General features: G+C 60.0%; 1 protein-coding gene across 1 annotated transcript; it reads left to right on the top strand.

Moving 5' to 3' along the window:
• The first annotated feature begins 1091 nt into the window (after nucleotides 1-1091).
• Nucleotides 1092-7854, top strand: DOK1 (docking protein 1). Its single transcript, XM_066549253.1, has 5 exons — nucleotides 1092-1154; nucleotides 1314-1607; nucleotides 3857-3965; nucleotides 4527-4699; nucleotides 6300-7854. Exons 1-5 carry the CDS (start codon nucleotides 1092-1094, stop codon nucleotides 7455-7457), a joined length of 1797 nt encoding a protein of 598 aa, XP_066405350.1. The 3' UTR covers nucleotides 7458-7854.
• Nucleotides 7855-9778: the final 1924 nt, after the last annotated feature.

Genomic DNA, 9778 nt, shown 5'->3' with positions numbered 1-9778 from the left:
TGGCTTTTCACAAATATGAAAATGAATATTATATGTGTTATGTTAGAAAGTTATGCTGTGTTAATTTTCTTAAGTAGTGTGTTAAATAGAGTTTTAGGCTATATATAATGTTAAAATAGAAACTAAGCTATGTAAGATACTTTTTTTTAAAGAGAGGACTCGCAGCAAGATAGCAGCCACAGGACACCTGAATCTTTCAGAGAAAAAGACATTATTGCTCCATTATCAGAAGAAACGAACTCATTCAACCCTGAAGAGCCGTCAGGATTAAGAGGAAAAAGTTGACACTGACCAGACAGAATCCTTTGTTTGAATGGAATTTATGCATCATGGATGAGGTGTATGAATATGCAACAGGTTATTGTTTTTAAGGGTTAATCCTCTGTTAACGTGGGTCCTTTTCCGGGCCTATTTTGCTCAGAAAGAGGTACCTGGACTGTCTGTAATTCTTTGTTTTTATTGTTTTTATATTGTTCCTAATCCAAACTGTCCAAATTTTTACTACCCTAATTATATTACTATTTTTACAACCATTTTACTACTGTTAAACTTTTAAAAATCCAAAACCAAGCGATTGGCGTTTTTCACACCTCGCTTACCCTCAGCCCACCCGAGCGCGTTTTCCCGTCCCCATGGAGAGCGCACGCCGGTGTCACACGCGCGTGCACGAGCCCAGCTGTGCACACATCTGTTCACGTGCACGCGCACAGGCGCGAGCACGCCCCGCCCCTGACACGCGCGTCCCCGCCCTGCTCCCCGCCCCGGTCCCGTCCCGGTCCCATCCCAGTCTTGGTCCCCGTCCTGTTCCCCGCCCCATCCGCGCCCTGTCCCGGTCCCATCCCAGTCTCGGTCCCCGCCCGGTCCCCGCCCCATCCGCGCCCTGTCCCGGTCCCCGCCCCCGTCGCCGTCCTGGTCCCCGTCCCCATCCCGGTCCCCGCCCCGTTCCCGCCCCATTCCCGTCCGGTCCCCGCCCCGGCCCCGCCCCGGTCCCCGCCCCATCCCCGCCCCGTTCCCGCCTCATTCCCCGTCCTGGTCCCCTCCCGGTCCCGTCCCGGTCCCCGCCCCAGCGGCGCGGGCGGAAGCGCGCGGGGATGGAGCCGCCGGCCATGGAGGGGCCGCTGCTGGTGCAGCAGAGCCACAAGTTCGGCACCAAGGTGAGTCCGGGGATCCCTTCCTCCCTGTCCCTCTCCCTCCCCTCCTTCCCTCCCTGCCCTCGGGCCGGCTGCGCGCCGGGGCGGGGGCGCTCCCGGTGCCGCTCCCGGTGCCGCTCCCGGTGCCGCTCCCGGTGCGCGGTGTGACCCCGCTGCCCGCAGCGCTGGAAGCGCGGCTGGTCCGCGCTCTACCCCGCCAGCCAGCACGGCGTGGCCCGGCTCGAGGTGTTCGACTGCAAGGAGCCGTCGGCGGCCGGGCGGGCGGGCACCCGGCGGCTCGCCCGCACCGTGGTGCGGCTCAGCGACTGCACCAGCGTGGCCCCGGTGGGCGAGGGCGGCCCCCGCGCCGGCACCGCCACTTTCCGCCTGGAGACCCGCGAGCGCAGCTTCCTCTTCGCGGCCGAGAAGCAGCAGAGCGAGGAGTGGGTGGCGAAGCTGTGCCAGATCGCCTTCCCGGTGAGCCCCGGGCTGGGGGCGGAGGGGACAGGACGGGACAAGGGCGTCAGCGTGGGGGGGTGACCCGTTCCCACCTGGCGGCTCGGGGAGGACACCCTGAGGTTGAAACCAGCCGGCCCTGGCGCTCCGGTGCCCTCTCGGTGGCTCCCGCTGTGGTTTGTGGGACTCCTCAGCGTGCTGTCAATAATTCGAGGTTGTGGCTCCAAATTTCGAGCCGGGCTCTTCTTGCCCTGTGAGGAGCCCGTGCTCGCCCCTGCAGAGGGCTGGCAGGAGGCCAAGCTGATGGCCAGGAGCGTTTCCTCTTGGCCCAACCATTGCCGCCTTTCCTGCCACAGCAGCGGCGGAGGAAGCGCAGCCTCGAGAGCCTTGTGGGACCTGTCTGCTTCCAGGAGCTGGAACCCCCTTTCCCAGCCTCGGGGCTCACTCCTGGCTGCTGCTGTGGGCACCCCATGTGTGCTGGGGCGCTGGAGCACTGCCCAGCCCCGTCCTCTGCAGCCCCTGGAGCTGCTGGTCCTGGGGAGCCCTGTGGGACCTGTCTGGTTCCAGGAACTTTCCCAGCCTCGAGGCTCACTCCTGGCTGCTGCTGTGGGCACCCATCTGTGCTGGGGCTCTGGAGCACTGCCCAGCCCCGTCCTCTGCAGCCCCTGGAGCTGGTCAGCCAGTGTGCCCAGCCAAGGCTCTTTGGGCACTGGGTGCCCTGGCAGTGAGGTTTTCTGTGCCCTCTGGGACACAGCCCATGCCTGCCCAGCTCCTCAGCGCTGCCTCTCCCTCCTGGGAGGAGTTTGCAGAGCCCTGGGTTGGGCTCCAGCTGATTCCAGCCTTGGAGTGCTGGGCAGGGCTGCCTGGCAGGAGGACTGGGTGCACAGCTGGTGATGCCAGGATGGCCCCTGAGTGTGATTTACCTTTGTCCCTCCCTGCAGTCTCCTGGTGCAGTCATGGTGGGAATGTCTCTGTGTCTCCTGGTGCAGTCAGGGTTGCAGCCTTTGCCCTGAAAGTGGCTTTTGGGCTGAGCTGGGCACACAACACACCCTGGGAGTGGGGCAGGGTGGTGGCCAGGCCAGGGAGCACCTGCTTGGAGCTCCCATCCCCCACATGGGAGCCATCATTCATGTGCCTGAGCTCCAGAAGCAAGCTGAAGGTTTAGGAGGATGGGAACAAAAGGTTACAAGGCTGGCATGTGTTTTAAAAAGGCCTGACCTGGAGCAGGAGGCACAAGAGCTGCACCACGTGGCCTCTCTGCACAGAGCCAGAGATCCTCAGCTGGGATTGCTGATCATCTGCATGGAGAATGTGATTTTGTGTCATGTTCCTGCCCAGAGGGGCTGCAGGGTCCAGCAGCTTGGGAGCTGGGGCCAGAGATCATTTGGAGTTCAGAACAGATTTTTATTTTTGTTTTTAATTTCCTTTTGAAGATGAGGAGAAGTGCAGTCAAATGGAGCCTTAGAGGCTCTGGCAGATTTGGTGGCCCTTGGCTTTGCAGTCCCAGGCTGGAGCCCTGCTGTGCTGGATGCTTTAGCTGAGGAGGAGCTGCTGCTGTCAGCTCGCAGGATATGAGGTTTTAGGATCCAGACACAAGGGCTGGATGGCCGTTTTTGGGGTTCTTGTTAAGAAGCTCATGTGTGTGAGTTTAAAACTGAAACTGTGGCACTTGCCTTGTGCAAGATGCACCCTCTGCTGCAACCCCAAGAACAGCTCCACACACTGAGCCTCCCTTGTGCCAGCTGCACAGGGCTCAGGGAGCCTGTAATTGGGAGGGGCTTTTCTGCAGGAGGATCTGTGAAAGCACCACGGGTTTGTGTCCCCCCCCAGGCCCTTTGGGGGCCCTGCTGCTGGGACACAGTGGCTCACAGTGTGTGTGTTGCATTTTCAGTTCTGCATGTGCTAAAATAGAAGCGCTCGCTTCCCCTCTGCAGGCTGCCCCTCCTCCTGGGCAGGGCAGGACACAGATCCCCGTGTCACCAGGCCACCAGCCCCCTGTCCTTGGGGTGGTATGGCCAGGAGGGTGTGTTTGGCTTGTGCCATGCTGTGGGGGCAGCTCTGTGGGTGCAGAGCCCAGAGCTGGGGACAGGGTGCTGCCAGGAGCTCAGGGAAGTCCCCCCAGTGCTCAGGTGGGCTCAGGGGATCCTGTGCCAGCTCTGGGGCGGGCAGGGTGCAGGACAGCCAGGCTGTGTGGGGCCATGCAAGGGGGCTGGGGGCTGATGTGGGAAGAGAGCTCTGGGTCTGATCTGCTCTCCTTTGTCCTTTGCCAGGGGAATGGCCCCAGTGATGGCCTGGTGTCACAGCATGGCCGAGAGGGCAGCGGGGAGTCACCAGCCCTGGAGATGGCCGTGAACTCCATCTACTACACCAGAGACGAAGGTGGGACCTGCAGCTGCCCTGGCCTGGGGACACCTCCCATGGAGCCTTGTCCTGCTGCTGCCCCATCACTGGGGCCATGCTGGGCATTGCCTGTGTCCCCTGAGCAGCCCTGTCCCTGCAGTGTGTGTCCCTGAGCAGCCCTGTCTCCACAGTGGGGCTGGCTGTCCCTGAGCAGCCCTGTCCCCACAGTGGGGCTGGCTGTCCCTGAGCAGCCCTGTCCCCACAATGGAGCCATGTGTGTCCCTGAGCAGCCCTGTCCCCTCAGTGGGGCTGGCTGTCCCTGAGCAGCCCTGTCCCCACAATGGAGCCATGTGTGTCCCTGAGCAGCCCTGTCCCCACAATGGAGCCATGTGTGTCCCTGAGCAGCCCTGTCCCCTCAGTGGGGCTGGCTGTCCCTGAGCAGCCCTGTCCCCACAGTGGGGCTGGCTGTCCCCTGAGCAGCCCTGTCCCTGCAGTGGGGTTGGTGTCCCCTGAGCAGCCCTGTCCCTGCAGTGGGGCTGGCTGTCCCCTGAGCAGCCCTGTCCCCTCAGTGTGTGTCCCTGAGCAGCCCTGTCCCCACAGTGAACGCCTTCTGGGTGACAGTGCAGAGGACAGAGGCTGCAGAGCGCTGTGAGCTGCGTGGCACCTACGTGCTGAAGGCTGAGAGGGACAGCCTGGTGCTGAAGGACCCACGGACAGACAGGATCCTCTTTGTGTGGCCCTACCGGCTGCTGCGCAGATACGGCCGGGACAAGGTGGGCAAGGGGGGCCCCCTCTGTGCTCTGCTGCAGCTGCTGCCCTGGAGCTGCTCCCTTGTGCAAGGCTGGCCTGGTGTCCTGCAGCCAGCCCTGCCAGCATTGCTGTAGCCCCTTGGCTGTCCCCAGTTCCTGCCTGTGTCACTGGGCTGGAGCGGGGGCTGGTGAGACTCTCGTCCCCTCTGTGCTTGTCCCACTGCTCCCCTTCTCCATCCCAGCGCTTCCCAGCTTGTGCCAGGAGCAGGGACATCCCTCAGTGCTGCACACACGCTGTCCCCAAACTCCAGGAACCTTGGCTCCTGTCTCTGCCCTGGGTTCAGTCCCTCCCTCCTAAGCATGGTGGCCAGAGCAGAGGGGCTTTGAGACACCAGTTGCTCTGGAGTTGTTCACTCTGTGGGGGGAGCTGCTCCTATTCTCAGTGACCTTTGAGGGTGTGACCCTCTCCAGAGTCCTCGTGCAGTGAATCCTCAATCTGCCTTGCTCTACCCTGGGTGCAAGGGCCATGCTGGACAGGGAGAAGTGGTGGCCCTGGGCTCTTTAGTGGTGTCCTGGGGTTGTTCAGTGCTGTCCTGGAGCTGTTTATAGCAGGGACCATGTTGGCCACACATTTATGGTGTTTTCTGCAGCACATTCCCAAAGCAGGGGTGGAAAGCGAGCTGCCCTTGTGGGGGTGTCCAGCTCATCTGCAGTTTGTGCTGGGGGAAGGAGGAGAGTTGTAGGGTGTGGGGAGCTGCACCCACAGTGACCTGAGCAGAGAGGGTCTGATTGTGCTTCTGTTCAGCAGCACTGACCCATAAAAAGGAGTTTGTCCCCAGAGACCTTTGTAGCAACCACAGGGGCTGCTGCTGCCTGTGAGAGAGGCAGAAAATCCTGAGGCTCAGGAAGGGTGTGGGCGTCAGCTGGTGGGAACCTGCTCACCAGAGAGTGTTCAGGCCAGAGGAAGCACAGCCCTGGTGCAAGACTTCTCTTTAAAGGACCTTTTACCATGAACAGATTAATGCTGGTAGGTCAGTGCTTTGCTTACTCTTGGTAACTGAGCTGCTGCTGCTGAGCTTTCTCCTGTGGAAAGCCGTGTTCATCCTCTTCAATCTCTTGCTTCCAGATCTCTCCCTTTTTTCCTAATATTCCATACTAGTTTCCCCTGCTGAACTGTCACTCACCTTCTCACCTTACTCCTTCCTCAGTGTTGTTTCCTAGACTATCTGGTGCCAATGGTAGAAACTGCTGGAATTGCTCATGGAAGGCGGCAGGGCTCCAGCAGGAGCTGCAGCTCTCTGGGGCACTCACAGTGATGAGCACACTCAGGTGTGCTCCAGCTCTACATCTTGTAGTGTGGCCTGTCCCTGCCCAGCTGCTGGGCACAGGGTGGCCCTTGCTGTGGGAGTGGAAGGAGCAGGATTTCAGGGCAGGATTTCAGGGCAGGATTTCAGGGCAGGATTTCAGAGCAGGATTTCAGAGCAGGATTTCAGGGCAGGATTTCAGAGCAGGATTTCAGGGTGTGCAGGCTCAGTGCTGCAGCCACACACCCTTTGGTGGGAAGCACAGCCTGCACAAGGTGCTGGATGCTGAGCAGGACCTGACCCTTCTGCTTCTCCTCCAGGTGATGTTCTCCTTCGAGGCTGGCAGGCGCTGTGACTCAGGACCTGGCAACTTCACCTTTGAGACCAAGCAGGGCAACGAGATCTTCCGCCTGGTGGAAGCCTCCATCCAGGAGCAGAAGGCTCAGGTGGAGGAGAACCGGCAGAGCTGTGACTCGCTGGAAGCTGACAGCCCTGGCATGGTGCAGATCCGCCAGGCCCTGGCTGACAGCCTGAACCTGGAGCTGCCTGCTGAGGGGGATGACACCCCGGCACCCAGAGCAGGGCTGGCACCCAGGGCTGGTGCAGCAGCAGCAGCAGCAGAGGAGAGAGATGCCACATCTCTGCTGAAGAGCCGGACTCTGCCAGAGCTGCCTGTGCCACCGGCCAAGCCCACGGTGTCCAGCACCCCCCCACGCTCCCCTCTGCCCAAGGTGCTCCGTGCTGTGCCACCCTCTGAGGACCCTTCCAGCGTGTACTCGGAGCCCCTGGACTCGGTGAAGGGCCTGCAGCCGTGGCCAGACCCGCTGTACTCGGACCCTGTGGACAGCAAGGCCCTGAGCGTGGCCAAGGCGCCCGGCGGGGCCGTGGAGGAGCCCAAGGCGCGGCCGCCGGTGCCGCCGTACTCGGGCCCGTACGAGCAGGTCCGGGCCGAGGGGCAGGGCCAGGGCAGGGCTGAGGGCCAGGGCAGGGCTGAGGGTCGTGGCCAGGCTGTCCCTGGGCACAAGGAGCACATCTATGACGAGCCCGAGGGCCGTGCCCCCCGCTCGCTGCATCCCTTCACCTACATCTACGACGAGGCGCGGCCCACGAGCGAGGCCTGGCGCACGCAGGGCCACGATGGCAGGGGGGGCTATGAGTACCCCTACAACCCCAGCACTGACGATTACTCGGTACCCAACTTCCCTGCCAAGGCCAAGAACCCCAAGCCGGTGCCAGCCCCCAAGCCCCAGGCAGCCTTTATCCCCAAAGGGGCAGAAAGGCTGGAGGAGCCTGGCAGGCGATGGGGCAGCGCTGCCCCCGAGAAGGTGCTGACCAAACCCAGCCTCAACAGCAGCAACAACAACAACGTGGAGGTGCTGTACAGCCAGGTGGTGAAGCCCCAGCAGCTGCAGAGGAAGGAGCAGTGTGTGGATGAGTACAGCTTGTGGCCTCTCTATGAGGATTTAGGGGAGATCTAAGCTGCTGCTGCTCTGTCTGTATGCCAGCAGGGACTGGGCATCCCAGTGCCAGCTGGGCTTTTCCTCCCCAGGATGACTTGGGGTTTTTGGGCTCAGGCAGAGCCCCTTTTCTCACCAGTGCTGAGGGTTTTCCTGGAGGGAAACAGCAAGAGAGCTGTGGCTGGAGCAAGCCCCAGTGTGTTTCTCCAGCCCTGGAGCTGGCTCCACTGTGCCTTCTGGTCTGCAGGAGGGCTGGTGTTTTCCTGTACCTGCTGCTCTGGCTCTGCTCTGGCTTCCTGTCTGACCAGGCTGCAGGCCTCTGGTGCCTTTTATGGTGTGTGGAAGGCTGCTTGCCATCAGTCTCCAAAAGTATTTTTATACAAAGTTATTTTAATATTAAAGTCTTTATGTCTCAGAAGGACACGTTTGCCTGTGGCATGGATGGGGAGGTGCAGGTGCACGTTTGTGTCTGTGCCAGAGCTCCTGAGCTCAAAGAAAAGTGCCTGCCAGGTTGAGCTGTGGCTGGAGGCCCTGATGCCAGGGGATTAAGGGAAATAAGAGTCAGGCTCTCAGATATGTGATGGCCTCCAGGCGCAGGGCTGGGCAGAGACAGATGCCAGCTCTGCTGCAGCTCAGTGGCTGTTGGTGAGTTACAGGATCTCTCCTTTTCCAGCCTGATCCCACTGCTGAATTCCCCCACTCCCAGCTGCTTTGGGAGGCCTGGGAGGGCCCAGCCTGGATCCCCTTGAGTTTAATGGCCAAATCTGTGATGCCTGCTGTGTGGTTTGTGGCACTGCTGTGTAGCAAGCCTTGGCCAGCAGCCAACCCAGGGTCAATACAGGTTGTGCTTTCTGTGTGGGACCACACCAGGCACGCTGGCATTGGCTGTCCCCATGTCTGCTGGTGACTTCTGCAGGTTTGGCAGCTTGTTGGTACCTAAAGAACAGGCAGGTGGCAGGCAGCTCTGTGCTGCACCTGTGGGAGGGCTAAGCTCAACTTCTGCAGCCCCGGCTCAGCCAAACTGCTGGGGAGGCCTGGAGGTTCAGGTCCCCAGGCTGGTGATAAGGTGATGAACTCCGGGCATTTATCTGGTGCCCAGGTTGCAGGGGAAGCCTCAGTCCTGTAAAAACACAGCTCAGCTGTGGTCAGGACCAATCTGTGGCTGTTCCCCTCTGCTGGGTTCTCTTCTCTACTGGGGTTTTGCTGCAGGAGAAGGGGAAAAGCCTAATGGGCTTTGGGAAATCTGAGGGAGGTTGAGTGGTTCCAAAAACTTTGTTGCCTCCCTGCTGCCTCCTCCCTAAACCTGACTTGATTATTTTGATGATGTTGACTGGTTTGCAAGCCCCAGGCTGGGCCATTTGTGTGTTCATTCCTGCTCCAAACCATCCCTGTGCCTGCAGGGGTGCCAGCCCTCTCTTCCATGGTACCTGCCCTTGATGCCTTGCCCCCCAGCAGCTGCCTGATGAGATGGGCATGGGAAGAGCCAGCCCATGCCTTTGGGTCTGTCAGAGCTGGGATCCCAGGGAGAAGAGATGGGATTGTGGTGCTTGCCTCATGCCCTTGCTCTCCTGCAGCTGTTTCCCAGGAAGCACAGGTCAGTGGTGGGAGAGCAGTGCTGGACATGTCAGAAACCACAGGCAGGGAGTGAGCTCCATGGAGGAAAACTTTATTTTGGAACAGCTTTTCAGAACCAGGTAAGTAGAACACAAACTCTGCTGGTGCTTGGCTTTAGGGGCTCAGTGAGACCACCCCACCTTGGCTTGGTCAAGCTGCCCCTGGCTCACACCTACCCTACACTGGAAAACAGGCTGGCATCTGGGCAGGAATTCTCTGGAATTGCTTTGGCTGGGCATTTACTCCAACCCCCTTCACGAGCTGGGGCATTGGACAGCAAGGCCAGTCTTGAAAGCAACTGAATCATCTGGAGAGCAGAACTCCAGGCCTTAGGATTAAATCCAAGAGCCCTGTTTCATTCCTGTTTAACCACCCCACTGCACCTGCTGCTGTGGGATGAGGGCAGCTCAGCACAACTGCCTGCCTTGTCTGATTTCCTCCCTGCCCTGCCTGCAGCTCTTCTGCTGCCACTGACAGCAATCTGTGATTTGTGGCCTGTGCTGGCCCAGTCTCACAAACGCAAATTTGAGGCAGGCTGGTGACGTGTGCTGGCAAGAACAGGAAATACGTGGTGCTGCTGCTGCTGCAGGGGACAGCTGGAGCTCTGGACAGAGGGTCCCTGAGCAGCAAACTTCCTGCAGAACTGGCTGGGTGACGAACACAACGTGAAACAACAACAAGGAGGAACAAACGATGGGAAGTGCCTGCCTGCCCAAGGCCAAGCTCGG

Source organism: Molothrus aeneus, chromosome 4 (genome assembly GCF_037042795.1).
Source record: "Molothrus aeneus isolate 106 chromosome 4, BPBGC_Maene_1.0, whole genome shotgun sequence".
NCBI classification, from domain to species: Eukaryota; Metazoa; Chordata; class Aves; order Passeriformes; family Icteridae; genus Molothrus; species Molothrus aeneus.
Note: the sequence above shows the minus strand (reverse complement) of the source record. Positions and strands in the feature narration are given on the sequence as shown.